An 18495-nucleotide genomic window follows, 5' to 3' on the forward strand; every position below is an offset into this window, starting at 1 on the left:
TAGATTCAGTAGAATGTGTACTTTCCAAAAATATATGGGTTTGGGGGGTAAACATATATTTCTGTGTTTTTACCCCACAAAAAATGCAGTCAATGTGTTGATTTCTCAGTAGCTGAAGTAAAGTCCTGATCAATTTGGATGTGCTAACTTCATATTGGTGTCTCTAAATGCCAGATACTTTGGTAAACCTATGCATAATGGGTATCAAACTGTTCAGTGGACCCCTGGCAATCATATTTCAGGTGCTTTTTCTTGGTACCTAATATAGTTTGGGATATGCGGAGCAGCAAAATAAAACCTTTGAAATGATTTTTCAGAATTTTGAATTTTTTTTGGAAAAACCACTATTTTCAGACAAGCTTTTATGTTTGGTAGTTGGGAGTAGAGAGACATAGTTACCCATTTTGTAATCGGCAGAATGTGTACTTTTCAAAAATGTATGGTTTTCTGGGGTAAACCTACGGTTTCAGGATTTTTTGCCTTGGAATCTAAAGCATGCCGTTTTCTGCCTTAGTGCTTTCAAAATTCGGTAATATACTGCCGGGAGTTTTTGCTGTACAGAAATCCTAAATCTCCCTAAAACTATACATATCTGGTATTGGCACGTTCGAGAGACATTAGGCTTTCCAAATCAGTTGGATTTTCATCCCTAAAATGAAATATTTTTCTGGTATAAATTGATATACGATGAAAAATGGTAATTTTTCATTTTTTTTTGGTATTTAGCACTATAAATTTTTTTGCACAGGTGGAAATACATGAAAACTCAGGCAGATTTAGAAAGCTCAGTTTCTACCGAAAAAAACAATGTATAGTTTTCCTAGGTAAACTATAGGTTTCCCCTCAGAAAATGCCCCTAAAGTGAGAGAGCACAAAATGTTTCAAAAACGGCTGGCATTTCGCGTAACCAAAATGTGAAATTCTGCTGGCACTTAAAGGGTTAATTATATTAGTAGTGCCATTTGTTGTGGTATTACAAGGGGTGGGTACCGTTCTTTGCGCTAGGCTGCGAATCTTTACTTATTACTCTGAGCAGCCGCCACCAGATGTGTGTGAGAGGGGAGAGGTGAGGCCAAAAACAGCTGATGGGAAAGGGTGAGATGGGACACTGTGATCCAAAGAAAGGCTGCTGAGGCAGAGCTAAATGGGAGATGTAAAGGAACAGTAAAACCAAAAAAAGTGTTTAAAAGTAATACAAATATAATGTACTGTTAGCATGCACAAGTAAAACTGGTGTGTTTGCTGCAGAAACACTACTATAGTTTATATAAACAATCTGCTCTGTAGCCATGGGGGCAGCCATTTAAAGTTTAAAAAAAGAGAAAAGGCACAGGATACACAGCAGATAACAGATAAGCTCTGTAGTATACAATGGGATTCTTCAGAACTCATCTATCTACTGCAGACATGTCCGAAGTCAGGCCTGGGGGCCAGTTGTGACCCATTTTCAAATTTACACCGGCCCTCCGCCTCTGATCATATAAATGATCAAAAGCAACAGAAAATACCCGAGAATCTTTAACGGCTGCATACAATCTGATTAATGTTCATCATTATAATCTTTATCATTATGTATAAATAAAGTTTATCTGTTTGACTTTACATGATGAGGCTTTCTGATGAGGCTTTTACCTGTGAGATCGATGACGATTAAGCAAAGGGCTATAGGCAAACTATGTGCAGGCTTCCCTGATATTTATTTTCCCTTAAAGGAGTTGTTTACCTTCCAAACACCTTTTTTCCAGAGGAGTTGTTTTCAGACTTTCATAGACTTTCCTTAATTGCTTTCCATCTTTTATTTTTGTTACAGTTTTTCCAAAACTGAAGTTAAAAGATTACTGTTCCTAAATCAGGTGGAGAATCAGCTCCAGGAAGATCAAAGAAAGTCTAAACTTTCTTACCTGTAAGTACTGTTACAATTAGAAGACGCATAGCAAGAAGTCCTATTGTTGAAAAAAAAAAAAGCTGAAGAGCTTACAATTTGCTAAAAACACATTGACTGGCCTAAAGATAAATGGCACAGCATTTTGTGGACTGATGAAAGCAACATTGTTCTTTTTGGGTCTAGGGGCCGCAGACTGTTTGTCAGTTGACCCTCAAACACTGAATTAAAGCCACAGTGCATAGTGAAGCCAGTGGCGCAAGCATCATGATATGTGGATGTTTCTCATACTTTGGTGTTGGACCTATTTATCGGATAACCGGGATCAATGATCAGTTTCAATACATCAAAATACTTGAAGAGGTCATGTTGCCTTATGCCGAAAAGGAATTGCCCTTGAAATGGGGGTTTCAACAAGACAATGACCCCAAACTCACCAGTAAAAAAAAAAAATCTTGGTTTCAGACCAACATATGGAATATGGAATATGGAATGGCCAGCCCAATCCCCAGACCTTTATCCAAAAGAAAACTTGTGGGGTGACATGAAAAATGCTGTTTGTGAGGCAAAGCCAAGAAATGCAGAAGAATTGTGGAATGTAACAGGTGCCAGACATCGGTAGACTCCATGCAACACAGATGTGCAGCAGTTCTCAGAAACACTGATTAAACAACTAAATATTGGTACAGTCAATCAAACATTCAAAGGAAAGCAAAATCTTGAAACATTTTTCAATTGATACAGTGAATGTTTGAGTTTGTAAAGAAGAATGGGGAGATAATTATGGGCTGTTACTGACTATTGGTAGCACCTATGTGGACTGATAGCATACAGGAGGCTCTGTTTAAAATTACACCTGATTTGTATGCAAACCAATACTTGTCTTCAAGTCAATTATCCAAAAATAAGCAGCTGCTTTGAGGCCACTGAGAGCTACATCCAAGTAGTTCTGTCTCACAAATGTAGAACCTCCATGTAACGGACGCACTTATGTGCAAAGTTACTTACAGAATGAATTATGTAAAAACAAAGTTGGACATAATATATAATAGTGTAACTAACTAGTGCATGTCAAGCTAGATTTGACTGACAAAATAGATATCTGTGACAGAAAGCAAGATTTTATAGTACAGGATCCATTCTTTCCACAAAATGACAGTTTTGTTTCACAAAACAGATAAAATAACCATTCTGTGAAGCAACACTGTCAGTTACATTCCTGAACCAATAAGAACAAAGCTTATTGCCATATACAAACAAGATGAGAAGTGGCCAGTTCTGCTCCACATGGCTAAGGCAAAGTATCCGGCCTGCTATAGAGGGCGCCCTCTAATGTCCCCTGTGCTGCATAGTAATACACAAGAACAAACCTTTCCTAAAAGAGCTGCTGTTAAACACTACAGGTTCATAAATGGAAGTTTTTACAAATGGCTGAGAAATATAATGCTGCACTTATAATGATTGTAGAGAAAGAAAAGTATGCAAAACTTATATAAATATGATCATTTTAGGTGATATGGCTATTCTTATTGTAGTAACCTGCTTGTGTGGCCATTTTGGTTAAGGGCATTCCTGCTGTTTTGCCATTATCTTATGACTCACTCCTGTTCCTCTTCCTGTCTAAGATGAGAGTAATTATGGGACAGGCCACACCCACCTGCAATGTTGTATTAAATGTACCAGAAGTTACTGTGCTTGTCTGGCTGCTTTGCCTGACTCTCAGAGTCAGTTATAAGTTTTGTATATGATAGTTAGACTCCAATGTCTCCTCCTAGCTGTAATCTTGCACCAATTAGCTTGTAGTAGTCTCTTAATAATGTGCTTAGCTATAGTTCAACTACTATATAATAACTTTAGCCAGAGACAAATGGCTTATATGGGTGCAGAATTCAAATTTTAATTTTGAGCCTTGTCTTTTATCCATTTTAATGCATCAGCTTTTTAATATATAAGCACAACAAAAGACAACAAAAGACTTGAAAAGTTATGTAATGATATAAAGAACAGATCACAGAGAGGCTGGGTCTCCCAGAAGTAAATAATGGGGAGGGGCACCCCACTATGTGACACACTGTACAGGCAAATATTGCATGAATTTAACAACACTGTTTCTTAAAGAGTTGGTTCCCATCTTCATTATATATTATTTATAGTTTTTTGATTATTTGCCTTTTTCTTCTGACTCTTTCCAGCTTTCAAATGGGGGTCACTGACCCCATCGAAAAGACAAATGCTTTTTTTGGGTTTTCTAGATAAGGGATCTTTCCGTAATTTGGAAAAACTATTTAAAAATGAATTAAACCCAATAGGATTGTTTTGCGACAAATATCGATTCATGCATCTTAAAGGGGTTGTTCACCTTAAACCATAAAAAATAAATAATGAAAACCAATTTAAAAGTTGCTTAGAATTGGCCATTCTATAACATAATAAAAGTTACCTTAAAGGTGAACCACCCCCTTTAACTGCAATTAAGTTCAAGATACAGTTTTATTATTAGATAAAAAAAAGTATTTTTATAATTATAATATAAATATAATAATAATTTGTAAAAATAATAATTATTTTCTTATAATGGGAGATGTCCTTACTGTAATTCAGAGCTTTCTGTATAACAGCTTACAGATAAGGGACATGGCACGTTGGTCTGTTATTTGTCCCTTTTAGTAAATAAAGACCATTATGTTTAACTATGAGCAGGGCCGGATTTACATAGTGGGCGCCCCTAGGCCCACTGTCGTTTGTCGCCCCTATCCACTCCCCTTTTTTCATGCAAATTTTCATCATCTGGACCAATGTGGGTGTGGTTGGACAGCATGCCGCCCCCCTAAAATCCTGCCACCCTAGGCCCAGGCCTAGGTTGCCTTTCCACAAATCCGGGCCTGACTATAAGTGGTATAAGTGACAATTTCTTTTTTTTTCTAGGCAGTGTACCAGACACTACACATGCTTTAAGCCCATTCGAAACATTCACTCATCAACCACCAAAATTCTTCAAGCCATTGATGCCTGTCAGAGAAGAGCACACAAGAAAGATTCCTGTTGAAAGCCAGCCTCTCCTCAGTCAAGAGGTACAGAACCTTGGCTCTATATTTCATGTGGCCACAGCGCAGAGCTTTTCTTTACGCATTCATTAGTCATTTATATAAAATACTACCGGCAAATTGCTATTTTAAAATGTGCAGCTGCCATCTCTTGGCTTCTAATAATGAGACAGAATAATCTTCTAATGGCAGTGGGTCGCCAGTGTATAATTACCTTCCTGTGTGTAATGCTGTTTTGTTTAAATGTCAAGGTAAGTTTCCTTTTTGATGTAAAGGAAAATAAGGGTATGGAATGGGTAAATGGCAAAACATTGAAGGGGTTTTTGTTTCCTTTATTGGAGCAATATCTTTCATTGTCTGGGAAATCCCTGAACTTGCTCGTTGTGGTGGGAACAGACCGATGCTGTAATGTTGAGCCCATTGGACATAGTGGCTCTAAATGGAAGGTACATTCTGCAACATTCACATGCAAGACGTTTGTATATAGAAGAATGTGGGAGGCTGTGAAACAGATTAGTGTATAAGATAGAGGTTCCACCCACCCCCAGAACATGTCTTGTGTCATTTCCCATCTCTGCAGCTCATTGCACATTGCTATCAGTTTTGTCTGGTTTAGCTGCTCTGGTTTGTATGTACTAGGGGAATATCACTGGAAGGGGGTATCAGCACACAGCTAAAGTCCCTATCCACTCACGCAACCCCATTGAGCACCTTTGTGTGAGACACAGTTCATATAATAACATTACTTTTCCTTTGTCATTATTTATGTGACTCATTATAAGAATTAATTGTTCTCACGAATATGTTCCAAGAGAGTCTTATTAATTGCTTGTTTAGACATCTCTAGATTTGCACGTGTCACAATTATTGTGTTTTCATCTGTTTTATCACTTGCACATTTTTAAACATGTCACCGTAGTATTTGTGTTCACGTTTGCTTTTGTGCTGTGTTGTGTGTCTCAACCTTTGCAGAGCATGTCTTCATCCCAGACACTTAGCACTGGCACTGCTGTGTCGTCAGGACTTAATGACATCTGCATGCGAGTAGAAAACAATAACACTCCTGAAGATATCATTGTAAGTCTGCGTTTTGCCTTGGGTCATTGTGTTTAGACAGCGAGTACTTTTAAGGCTAAGGCCACACCGGGCGAAAAGTCGCCAGCGATCTTTTAAAAGCGGGTCGCGGCGACAAGTCGTTCGTTTTGTCGTAGCGGTAACAGAAATGTAAATCGCCACGACAAATACACACAGCGCGATTTCAGATCGCCAATAGCTTCGAATCGCGTCCATACCCTTTTTGGAGCGATAGGGGTGAAATAGACTGTACATCAGCAAACATGGCAATCGCCTCTACACTGACACACAAAACGAAATGTCGCCGCGAGAATACGCTACGTCAACACGGAAGTACGCAACGAGAGGACGCAACGAGAAGACGCCCACACAAAACCACGAGACAAGACGCCGACAGAACAAGACGCCGAGAGACGCCGACAAAACAAGACGCCGAGAGAAAACGCTGAGAAAAGACTCAAGACAAAATGCCTTTTCTTTTCAAAAATAGTTTTGATACTGACAGGCTAATTGATCTGGTAGAGGAACGGCCTGCTCTTTATATGACGGAAATGAGTGCATATCACAATAGGCAAAACAGGAAGAAACTTTGGGAGGAGGTGGCATTTCTGCTCATAGAAGACTGGGAATCTCTTGCAGAGGATGAGAAAAACAAAAAAGGTAACTGTTTGTTAGGTATACATACCATGTGCATTCCTTCTTATCCCCGCACTGTTGTCGTGTAACTCACCAAATTTTTTTTGTCCATCTTTTTGTTTCAAAAAAGTTGGGAGGGAGGTATGTATTTTGGGGACTTTGTGTGAAATTTTTGTGCCTTTGTGTAGCTAGAATGGTAATCTCAGGGCCTATGTTGATTCCCAGTCCAGACCTAGTTCATACCAGTCATGGTTATTTTTCAATTATGTGACACATTCTGCATGAACTGTGTTAGTCCATGTAAAAATATTTATATTTTTCTCATTTTTATTACAGTGAAAGAACTTCAAACACGTTGGAAGAATATTAAGGATTGCTTCCGTAGGGAAGTTTCCTTACAGAAGAATGATTCACGTAGTGGCGCCTCACCCTCAAGACGAAAGAAATATATCTATGCTGACAGGCTGCTTTTCCTGGTCCCCACTTTTACCACAAGACAGTAAGTGTTAATCCACTTTCATAATTTGATTATTGTGATGTCAGACTGAAATTTATTGTTGTGTTGTGCTTAGCATGCAGCACTTTTAAAACCAAACATAAATCCTCCATTTGTTTAGATTTTGAAGGGGGGGGGTGAACAGTTGTGCTTTATACTAACATATTATCGTATTTGCACTATTTCTCTATTAATAGGATACCAAAAATATGTATGGAACCAATTTCTTGTTTTTATGTTAAATTATCTTAATTGTTTTCTTTTTAGAACTTCTGGCAATGTAGAAAATGAGCAACAGGAGGAAAATGAGGAAAATGTTGGTGAAAGTGAAAATATTGGAGAAACATCATCTGGAACATCATCGGGCAGCCCTAGTGCCAGTACCAGTAACACTTTGCATCCCCTTCGACTCTCTCAGGCTGCAAACAAACAGTCAGGGAAAAGAAAAAGGAGCAGCTCTGAAATTGCATCGGGAGATGTCAAAGAGATGATCTCTATGCTATGCACTTCGCTATCTACCCGAGGTGGTCCCAAGAACACTTACCAACATGAGGAGACTCCAGAATTTTCATTTTTAACTGGATTACTGCCCACAATTATGACAATTCCGCAGGCACAAAGACAATCTCTTCAAGTTGAGATGACAAAACTTGTTTATAGATATGTGCCACCAAGTGGTGTGCAATCACCGAACATTCCCATTCCACCTCAGCATTACCCCATGCCACAAACGCCAGGAACAGGAAACTCTTGGTACCAATATCAGTATCCATCCCAAAACACACTCTCAGACCCATATCATTATCCTTCCCAAAACTCCCACACAGACCTTTAATTTATAAATTCTATAGAAGGGCGCTTTAATTTATAATTTTAATTTATATAACACTTACACTGTTTCATTTAGATTTAGCACATGTTGTATATTGTTTTATGTTTATGTGTTGTTCTTTTCTATTGTTGACAAGTATGCACTTTGGTGGTTTTATGTTTGCCCTTTGTTGACGGGAATGGAGATGGGCGGCTGCACTTTTGCACTTTTGGTCCGAAAAGTGAATAGGAATGTTTTTTTTTACCATAATTATTATAATAAAACTTTTTTTATACTGAAACGTTATTGTTTATGATTATTAATAGGACTGACAACTATCGTAGAAGTAAAAATTTTTTTATAATATAAAATTAGAAGAAAAGGCAAAAAACATGCCATATGTATATACAAAAATAAAATAACAAAAAAAATTTTTAAGGGTGGCGCTGGTGCTGCAGGTTTTCCAGGGCCAACACCCTTGCCTTTAGCTCCCTTATTTCCTCGACCAGTCGAGCGTGGTCCCATTCATCTTCTTGGCGACCTATATAAAATTTATTGCATTGTTATTTATGTTTCACTTTTGAAAAAGAAGGGAAGTGGTATGCAATTTAATTTGCACTTACCTGCAGGTTGCTGCTGCTCCTCCTCCTCTAAATGCAGCTCCTCCTGAGCCTCCAGCCACTGCTGCTCCTCCTCCGCCTCCAGCGACTGCTGCTCCTCCTCCGCCTCCAGCGACTGCTGCTCCTCCTCCGCCTCCAGCGGCTGCAGCTCCTCCTCATGCTGCACTGACTCCTCCTCCTCTGCCTCCAGATGCTGTTCCTCCTCCTCCTGCTCTACATCTGCCCCTGTACAAAATCAAAATTTATCAATATATCAAAAAAAAAATAGCTATCGAAATATATGTATATATGTGTATATATATATATATGTGTACATAATCTAATATATACAGATATATATCTTGAAAACGGTCCAAGATCCGGACCGAAACGTCGATACATGTGAATTTTAACATTTGATAAATAAATTAATCTTTTAAATAATTCCAGTGTGCGCTGTTAACTACAACCGGAATTCTACATAATTGACAAGACAGCAGCACCTGGTGCACTGTAATCATTAGCACTCATCAGGCAATGTCTATGGGCAACTGACTGCACTCAGACCAAAGGGGGCACACCCCAATTTGCAGTTATTTTTGTTCTTTCACATGGAATTTCAATAAAATTGATTTATGTTTGTGGCTGTCATGTGACAAAATATTGAAAAGTTTAAGGGGGACAAATACTTTTGTAAACAACTGTGTGTGTGTATATATATATATGCGTGTATATATATGTATATGGAGATTGCCAGAGATAGATAATGTAGTGTATCTTTCTTAGTTACTTAACTACTCACGGTTTTCATGCAGCTGAACTTGCATTATAAACTCTGGCTCCCTGCGCTTGAGGTCTGACCAGAGCCTTTGGAGGGTGCGTCGGTTAAAGCTGACGCCATGCCTGTGACGTAATCGTCGCTTCAGCCGGTGTAGTATTTGTTGTTTATGTGCCCTCTTTTGGGTCACATAAACTGGGAGGTTATCGTAGCTTTCTCCTAGAAGAAAGCTTGCAATCTCCCATGCCTGAGCATCATTGAGACTATTAATGCCCACCATCTTGCTCTCTATGTCTCTATGTCGCAGGCTAAATAACGCAATGACGTCATGACGACACGACGTATTGCGCAGTTCAGTACATTCACATGCGCAAAGACGCATGCGCAATACCGTGCGTGAGATCTTTGCGCATGCGTCTTTTACATTCACATGCGCAAAGACGCATGCGCAATACCGTGCGCGAGGTCTTTGCGCATGCGTCTTTGCGCATACGAATGCACAGAATGAGTATGTGTATATATATGTGTGTATGTATAAGTATGTATATATGTGTGTATGTATAAGTATGTATAAGTATGTATATATGTATGTATATATGTGTGTGTGTATATGTATATAATACACAAAAGCCATGAATATCTTGTAAATTATATCCTTATAAACGGTGAGTAGTGATGTCATCAGTTATAAACGGTGAGTAGTGATGTAATTTCTGTCACATGACTCACTAAAATTTGTGTATTATAATTAATAAAGTACCCCCAGTTTTAAAATATGAGGATATTATAAGTTACCTCGGAGTTCCATGACCTGTATAAAAACACTCGGCCTTCGGCCTCGTGTTTTTATATGGTCATGAAACTCCTCGGTAACTTATAATATCCTTATATTTTACAAGAGGGGGTACTTTATTCACTATATATACATATTGGGAGGGATGGATAAGATAAAGTTTGTGAGAGGCTCAATAAATTTGTCCTGGAACTGGGAAGTTATAGTATTTTATGGAGGGTCCCTCAACTGTGCTAAGTATCAAAAATGTTGTATCTTTTTCTTAAACCTGTTTGTTTAAGGAACAAGAGCCCTTCTCAATACAAACATAAACAAAACTGTGAGTGAAAAACAACACAACAACCTTAGTATTTTAAACAGAATTTATTAAAGGTAGCATAAAACATTAGCCTGGTTACAGACTACATGCGGTTTAACTGCCACGGTACTGAGCCATCAGGAGACATAAAATAATTTGCCAAATGATCTCGCACCCTCATTCCTCCTGTAGGACCTCTAACAGGGGCCCAATCAATGTCTGGTATATCATCTGTTAGGGTGTCTTGGTAATTGTAGCCATCCCGAAGCCGCACAAAGTTATGTAAAACACAACCGGCTTTTATCACATTGTCCACAAAATCAGGTTCCAGTTGTATAGCAGTATGGAATACCCGCCATTTGTTGGACAGAATACCAAAAGCACATTCCACCATACGCCTTGCTCTTGATAATCTGTAATTGAAAACTCTTTTCTGAATGGCCCTTTGTGACCCTGGGTATGGCCGCATTATATTTTCCGTAAGGCCAAATGCCTCATCACCCACAAAGACATAAGGCATACAAGGTCCAGCAGTCCCAGGCAATGGTTTCGGAGGAGGTAGTTGAAGTGCCCCTTCTGAGAGTCGGCGTCCGAATGAAGAATTCCTGAAAGCACTAGCATCGCCAGTGCTTCCATAGGCTCCAACATCAATGAGTGTAAAGCAATAATTTGCGTCAACGACAGCCATAAGAACAATGGAAAAGTATTTTTTATAATTAAAGTATTTTGAACCACTTTTGATTGGCAGAGTAACTCGAATGTGTTTTCCATCCAAGGCCCCCAAACAATTCGGAAAATTGGTTTTTTGTTGGAAGTCTTCTGCAATGCGCAGCCATACATTTCATCTGGGACTGGCATCACAAGTCTTCTCAGCTCAGACCACATAAGCATACACGTTTCTCTAACAATTTTGGAAATAGTGGATCGACCAATAAGAAACTGGAAATATAAAGAGGAAAATGACTGCCCAGTTGCTAAAAATCTGAAAGAAAGAAAGAAAAAAGATAAAGGGTTAGTTATTAAAAATATTACAATGATAGACTTGTATTATTAATAAATGACCATATTTATAACTATATATATATATCACACAGGGAAACCGGACGTTTCGGTCAGCTGTCTGACCTTTTTATAAATATCAATAAGGGATGGTACCCGTTATCCAGAAACCTTATATACAGAAAAGTTCCACATTACGAAATAGACTTAATGTTTACATGCCTTTCTAGTACACTTAAGATATGATGATCTACCTTACAAAAAGATCCATTATCCGGATCACCCCAGGTCACAAATCATATACCATATACCATAAATAAAAACAACACACAAACCTTAGAGTTAAGCATAGTCGTTCCTCGGGCGAAATCGGATCCCTCATCAACGTGTGGTCATGACTCAGACCTGGCGTTAAAATAGTCAGCAGCTCATCAAAGCTAGATGTTGACATCCGAAAAAATTTTTGGAATTTTTCAGGATAACGGCGCAGTTCACTGTATAAAATATGAAACTGTCCATTCTTTAGCCGCTGACTTGTTATGGGATGTACCCAATACTTTCTAGCAGCTGCTCTTTTTTTTCTTTCTTCCTGTAGCAAAAAATAATACAAGTAGATAAGCATAAATAATACTGCCAGCTCATCCTCCATAATGAAGCAGGAGACAACACGCCGCTGAGACAACACGCGGCAGAGACAACACGCCACTGAGACAACACGCCGAACGAACAAACGACTTCCGTTTTCTGCGTGAACATGACGTGCTAGTTTCGCATGGCATTGTGGTATAACAGTCGCTTCCTGTAAATGTCGCTCCTTCAAATCGCTGCAGCAAATGACGATCGCCATGTCGCCGCGACTTTCTTTTTAAAAATCGCGGGCGACTTTTCGCGGCAAAATCGCCTAGTGTGTCCTTAGCCTTACTCTCTGTTTTGTATTGCTGAATTGTAGACTTTGCATAGATTCTTTCTCCAGGGCATGTGTTATTCCTCCTCACATTTTCCATGCTTCCCATTCCTTTGTGATATCTCCACCATGCAGCCATTTGGTCTGCTAAAGGTAGCCAAGTCAGAGACTGGTATACACTCCTAGGGTACCTGTTAAAGGGACACTAAACCCAACCATTAAGCTGTGCCACTGTGCCCCATATTTCTTTATGGAAGTTGAAACTCTGACCAAAAACTTAATTACAGATGCAAGCAAATTGACCAGTGAAAATGCTAATTACCAGCACTAAGTCATCCATCTTGCTGTTTTCTTACATACAGAGATTATTGTGCCACTTTGGGTTCATTATATGACATTGGAATTAAAAATGGGAAGGAAAGACGGGTTCAGTGCTGGGAAACTGTGCTTAATGCTTCCAACTCCAAATGCAGGCACAAAGAAGATGGAGCCTGATTTACACAGAGCAGCTGGGGTTCTCATTGGAGGATTTGTTTGCCTTTTAATGCTGCCCTGAGTGCTTTAGCAATATGGCTTTAAGAAAACAACCCTGATGTTGCTGTGCTGAACTATAACTCCCAGATGCCTTAACCTTGATAATATGTTAAAGGATGATAGGGAAAGTGGGTTGAGCAGTGCAGCAGGGTTTATTGTCCTTTAAGGTGCCTCCCTGATGCTGTTCAACCCTGTGCAGGAAGCTTGCCCATAATATAAAGCACCAGTCCTTGATGCACATAAAATAAAGAAAACCTTCCTAAAGTAAACATATTCATAGATTTTATTAGCTCTAGATATTAATGTGGTAAAGAAATATACGCAGCTCGTAATGAATTCCCTGAAAAGAAAGATGTATATGAATGTTCATTGCTGTATCTGTTTTTGTTTGTTTTAAAGGAGTCAGAAGAATTACTAGTGGCTACTTTTCTCATAGTGCATCCAACGCTACACTTACTGACATAATGGTTCCCTCCAGTAACAGCATGGATCATTTAGTTGCCTATACTGGGGATTTTGAAAGCCGAGATGTTTTGCTTCACCATTCTGCAAATGATCATGTGTCTTACTCTCACAAGCGATCGAACGGTAGGATTTCTACAGACAACCAGCCTAACCTCATAGAAAAAAGTGCCTTTGATAAAGTGCCACATTGCAGTACTGAAACAACTGTTGCTCTCCTGTTCAGAAGTGTGTCGTGCTCTTCTGTCGACTCCCCAAGCTACAAATCTAAAGTAAGCACTGTCAATTTTCTGCCCAGTTAAGTTGCCGTGGAGCACACGTGTGCTATATTAGAAGATCATTCATTCAGAGAGTTCATGGGGGCTGAAGATTTATTTTCCAATGGAGATATAGATAGAGCTGACTGCAACTTAGTACCTGACCCCTCTAATGAAACCCCTAGCCAACACTGGCTGACAGAGGATGATCATGACTCAAACTGCCTCACTGATGCTGCCTTGTTTAGCAAATCCCCCCTCATTTCTCTGTCGATAGTTCCCTTGAAAAAAAATAATTTACATATTTCTGACTGTGAAGATAATCCTTTCCACAACTCACTGTGTCTCACACTTGGCAATCAAGTATGCATTGGGGAGAACATAACTGGGACAGTGCGATACATTGGCACAGTCGATTTTTCACATGGTATGTGGGTTGGAATTGAGCTTCATTCTCAGCTAGGTAAGAAGTAAAATAAGCCATTTTATTGGCCTTTTTGCTTGTATTCAGAAATATTTGCCTATCCTATGAAATAAAACCATGAAAATAGAAATATGTTTACCCCAAGGTTTATACTCCAATGTATAACACAGCACTGCTACAAAGGAATCTTGGGGGGGAAAAGCCTTTATTGGAACATATGGCTTCTGATCCGGAACGTGGCTTTCTGCTCCACAAGGAAGTCTCCTTCAGCTATCCTCTAATAAAGTTTCACCTACAAACGTTTACCTCTTTATTTTAGTTTGGCTACTTTTTCCCATGAGCATAGTTTGGAGGGCATATAGTCAAGGCTAATAAAATGGAACCACATAGTTGTGTGTCCACTGGCAATAAACCAAATTTGAGTATTTTCCTTTTTTGGTAATTTAAACAAATTAAAAACAAAAAAAAAATTAAAACAAAAAAAAAATTAAAACAAAACTAATAACAGAACTCCATTTTACAAAGTTACATCTGGGGAAATGAAAAATCATGGAAATTTGTTAAGGATCAAAAATATGATACAAAAATTCTTGGTGTATAGCTGTGCAAGTTGTTGCCAGTTTACACATAGGGGCAAATTCAGATTCGGCGAACGCTGGCGAAGTTGAGCTAGCGTTACTGCGCCAAGCAAAGCAAAGTTGCATTAGTGTTGCCTAATTTGCATATGGTGGGTAGTTAAAGTTTAATGGACGTACACGTTGCAGCAAATACATTACACTACACAAGCCTGGGAAACTTTAATAAAATAAAGTTGTTATATTGCCCTACACATGAGCCCAGTGTATAGTTTATGTGCCATATGTTAGGAAATGTAGGGGGAAAGCCTGTTACCCCCCCCCCCAAAAAATGTACACTCTTTTGCAGCCTATCACCCTGAAAAAGGAAAAGACGCCAGCGTTTTTTGGGACTTAGAAAATGTTTAACTATTTTTTTAGGAACTCCTAACTAATCTATTGCACTTCGTCTGGTCTGAGGTGGCGAAGGCAAGTCTGGCACAAAAGGTAACGTTCAGTAAAATCCGCATCTTAGTGAATTTGCGTAGTTATGTCCCTTCACCAGAGCGAAAATTCGCCTGGCGTTAGGGAGCGAAGTACCGCTAGAGTCTTATCTCTTTCATTAGTGAAGTTACCGAAATAACGTCACGCTGGCGAATTTTCACCAGCTTTAGGCACTTTGCCCTTTAGTTAATTTGCCCCATACGGTCTGGGTGCATATGTCTCAGGCCTACAGCTCAAGTTGGAGGTATCTCATTATGGAGAGAACAGCAGGCATTTACAGATCCCATAGCTAGGCATAATAAAAAAACCACATACTTTATGTTAGGAAATAGTGGACTTACAGTATTTGCCTAAAATAAAGTCTGCAGTTCATTTACTACGACTGTCTGTCGAATCTGTGAGTCTCTCGTGTTGTATCCATGGTTTAAAATTGTTAAGGACATTTAAAGGTTAAGTGTACCAGGGTAATAATAGGCTCTTTTGAGCAGGGCCCCCTTTACCTCTTGTGTGCTGCAGAATATATTTGTATTTTATAAATCAGTGTTAACAATAATTATAATAAGCACAGGACTCTTTTCTGTGCTTTAGTAAAGGTTTCATTCCCTACCACACATGCTAACACCCCACACTAACACTTATTATTGTGAACCTCCGTAACACACACACTCAATTACAACCTTCAGGATAAATCTATAGGCATGCACCCATAGAAATGCATTGAAATTCGACTGTAAAACATAAACTTGAATATTAGAAATGTAAGTTTGAGGTTTCTTAGCTGTGGTTAGGCCTGGCAAATTATATTTGGGATGAATTTTCCAACTCTTGGACATTAACCATGAGTTACATCACAAATATTAGTGCCCCCTCTAGAAATCGCTTTGATACTAGTCTACTTTTATATGTTGATATATAGAAAGCTACAACCAATAAAAATAATTGTAGAGTTGATTTAAAAATAAATAAATAAAATGTTTTATTCTGATTTAAGGCAAACATGAAGGGACAGTAAAAGGCAAGGAGCATTTCCGCTGCAAACCCAAGCACGGCGTGTTTGTCTGTCGCAGTCGGTTTACCAAAGCACTTGACTCATCACAGAGGAGCAATAGCAGCACTGCACAGGCTCAGGCATCAATGAACATAGACAAGAGGAAGAGTGCGGTGCTTCGAGACTCTTCAGCTGCCAAACCAGGAGTGAAAGCAGCCTACCTGTCTGGGGATCAGGCAGCATCTGCATTCTCTAGGAAACAGGAGATCCGCAAATCCTGGATTAAATAAGAAGCATTATTTGCACTTACTACACAATTCTTGTGTGGGAACAAATATGTTAAAAGAAAAACATGTTATACAGCTGTACAGTTTTAATTTGTTATTCTATAACGTTTACTGGATAGAGTCAAAGACAATGTTCTAACTGTTTTTAATGTGGTCTCTACATGAAATGTCTTTGCCTTGTAGGCAGGTTGTTGCTGCACACTAAAAGCACGACTGAAAGAGAATATGTAGATAGAGGGCAGGTACTGGTCCAGTCTTACATGATGTCTTGGGAGCTCTATTGTAAACAGAGAAACAAAAACTATTTTATTCAAAGGAGAAAAATAAACCATATATACATATCTGTACAAATGAAAAGCTGCAGTATGTTGTTTATCTACCAAAGAGGCTGTGTCATGTGAAATGTTGGCTAATAGCATTATTTGTTGCTTTCTGTAGAGAAAGGTAGTTCTGTGGGCTTGTTAATAATATTCACACCATTTTGCCTTGTATGTTTCTTTTTTGTCCTGCCAGAGGGGTCAATGTCGAAAGGCATATCAAGTGCCCCTTTAATCTAGGCATAATGTTTTACTCTGGACATTTGGGGGCAAACTCACTAACCTCTGGAAATTCGCCAGCGACTGCTTTGCTCACATTGCCACACTTCGCCAGGCGAAAATTCACCAGGACAATTCTAATTCACTAAAATGCGAAGATGCGTCCAGGGCACCGAACGATGGCGAAGTTTCGCTAGCGTTAATTTGGTAAGCAAAGCGAAGTTGTGCTAATTCATACGGTGTGGAAGTTAAAGTTGAATGGACGTATATGGAGCAGCAAATTCATTATACTACACAAGCCCAGGGAAACTTAATAAAAGAAAATAAAGTTGTTATAATACTATAATGCCCAGTGTATAGTTTATGTGCCATATGTAAGGAAATGTATGGGGGAAGCCGGTTACCCTAAAAAAACAAATACGATCTTTTGCAGCCTATCACCCTGAAAAAACTGGTCGCCAGCATTTTTTGGGACTTAGAAAATTTTTTCATTAAAATCCGAATCTTAGTGAATTTGCGTAGTTATGTCCATTCCCCAGAGTGAAAATTCGCCAGGCATTAGAGTGTGAAGTAGCGCTACAGTGCATCTCCTGCGCTACTGAATTTATGCCATCGCCCATTAGTAAATTGACAAAGTCCCTCTATATATATTCTACAGACATATAAATATTCATCGATCTAAATACACTCTGCATTGATATATGTATTCATCCCTCTATATACATTCTACATAGCCATATACATATTCATCCATCTCTATACATTCTACATAGACATAGAAATATTCATTGATCTATATACACTCTGCATAGATATATATATATATTCTACATAGACATATACATATTCATCCCTCTATGTACATTCTACACAGACATATACATATTCATTGTTCTATATACATTCTACATAGACATATACATATTCATCCATCTATATACACTCTGCATAGATATATATATTCATCCCTCTATATACATTCTACTTAGACATATACATATTCATCGATCTATATACATTTTACATAGACATATACATTTTCATCCCTCTATATACATTCTACATAGACATATACATATTCATTGTTCTATATACATTCTATATAGACATATACATATTCATCCATCTATATACACTCTGCATAGATATATATATATATTCATCCCTCTATATACATTCTACTTAGACATATACATATTCATCCCTCTATATACATTCTACATAGACATATACATATTCATCCCTCTATATACATTCTACATAGACATATACATATTCATCGATCTATATACATTCTACATAGACATATAAATATTCATTGATCTATATACACTCTGCATATATACATTCTACATAGACATATACATATTCATCCATCTATATACATTCTACATAGATATATATATTCATCCCTCTATATACATTCTACATAGACATATACATATTCATCGATCTATATACATTCTACATAGACATATACATATTCATCCATCTATATACATTCTACATAGACATATACATATTCATCTATCTATATACACTCTGCATTGATATACATATTCATCTATCTATATACATTTTACATAGATATATATATTCTTCCCTCTATATACAATCTACACAGACATATACATA

General features: G+C 38.3%; 3 protein-coding genes and 2 long non-coding RNA genes across 5 annotated transcripts in view; 2 read left to right on the forward strand and 3 right to left on the reverse strand.

Moving 5' to 3' along the window:
• Positions 1 to 4771: 4771 nt before the first annotated feature.
• LOC121397563 (CAP-Gly domain-containing linker protein 4-like) lies at positions 4772 to 16363 on the forward strand. Its single transcript, XM_041574444.1, has 3 exons — positions 4772 to 4953; positions 13248 to 14030; positions 16041 to 16363. The coding sequence occupies exons 2-3, from the start codon at positions 13667 to 13669 to the stop codon at positions 16325 to 16327; spliced, it is 651 nt and encodes a 216-aa protein (XP_041430378.1). The 5' UTR covers positions 4772 to 4953; positions 13248 to 13666; the 3' UTR covers positions 16328 to 16363.
• Positions 6051 to 8287, forward strand: LOC121397562. Its single transcript, XM_041574443.1, has 2 exons — positions 6051 to 7135; positions 7400 to 8287. The coding sequence occupies exons 1-2, from the start codon at positions 6885 to 6887 to the stop codon at positions 7965 to 7967; spliced, it is 819 nt and encodes a 272-aa protein (XP_041430377.1). The 5' UTR covers positions 6051 to 6884; the 3' UTR covers positions 7968 to 8287.
• Positions 8285 to 8635, reverse strand: LOC121397565. The gene is made up of 2 exons (XR_005963758.1): positions 8567 to 8635; positions 8285 to 8484 (listed from the first exon to the last, which is right to left on the reverse strand). It is a non-coding gene; the product is annotated as an uncharacterized LOC121397565 (long non-coding RNA).
• On the reverse strand, positions 10515 to 12927 carry LOC121397618 (protein ALP1-like). The gene is made up of 3 exons (XM_041574669.1): positions 11746 to 12927; positions 11250 to 11393; positions 10515 to 11145 (listed from the first exon to the last, which is right to left on the reverse strand). Exons 1-3 carry the CDS (start codon positions 12255 to 12257, stop codon positions 10515 to 10517), a joined length of 1287 nt encoding a protein of 428 aa, XP_041430603.1. The 5' UTR covers positions 12258 to 12927.
• LOC121397564 overlaps positions 16001 to 18495 on the reverse strand; it is a 39321-nt gene continuing 36826 nt past the window's right edge. The window contains exon 2 of the long non-coding RNA XR_005963757.1: positions 16001 to 16314. This is a non-coding gene — a long non-coding RNA (uncharacterized LOC121397564). The remainder of the gene's footprint in view (positions 16315 to 18495) is intronic.

This window comes from Xenopus laevis, chromosome 8S (assembly GCF_017654675.1).
Source record: "Xenopus laevis strain J_2021 chromosome 8S, Xenopus_laevis_v10.1, whole genome shotgun sequence".
In the NCBI taxonomy this organism is placed as follows: Eukaryota; Metazoa; Chordata; class Amphibia; order Anura; family Pipidae; genus Xenopus; species Xenopus laevis.

What these genes read in the sequence shown, in the direction of transcription:
- LOC121397562 (XM_041574443.1), top strand. Translation starts at nt 6,885, where the DNA reads ATGGTTATTTTTCAATTATGTGACACATTCTGCATGAACTGTGTTAGT. An exon ending in CCCACTTTTACCACAAGACA is followed by an intron (nt 7,136 to 7,399) that starts GTAAGTGTTAAT and finishes TTTTCTTTTTAG; the next exon opens with AACTTCTGGCAATGTAGAAA.
- LOC121397618 (XM_041574669.1), bottom strand. Translation starts at nt 12,257, where the DNA reads ATGGCGATCGTCATTTGCTGCAGCGATTTGAAGGAGCGACATTTACAG. An exon ending in CGACTATGCTTAACTCTAAG is followed by an intron (nt 11,394 to 11,745) that starts GTTTGTGTGTTG and finishes TCTTTCTTTCAG; the next exon opens with ATTTTTAGCAACTGGGCAGT. An exon ending in ATGCCAGTCCCAGATGAAAT is followed by an intron (nt 11,146 to 11,249) that starts GTATGGCTGCGC and finishes GCCAATCAAAAG; the next exon opens with TGGTTCAAAATACTTTAATT.
- LOC121397563 (XM_041574444.1), top strand. Translation starts at nt 13,667, where the DNA reads ATGGGGGCTGAAGATTTATTTTCCAATGGAGATATAGATAGAGCTGAC. An exon ending in TGAGCTTCATTCTCAGCTAG is followed by an intron (nt 14,031 to 16,040) that starts GTAAGAAGTAAA and finishes TTCTGATTTAAG; the next exon opens with GCAAACATGAAGGGACAGTA.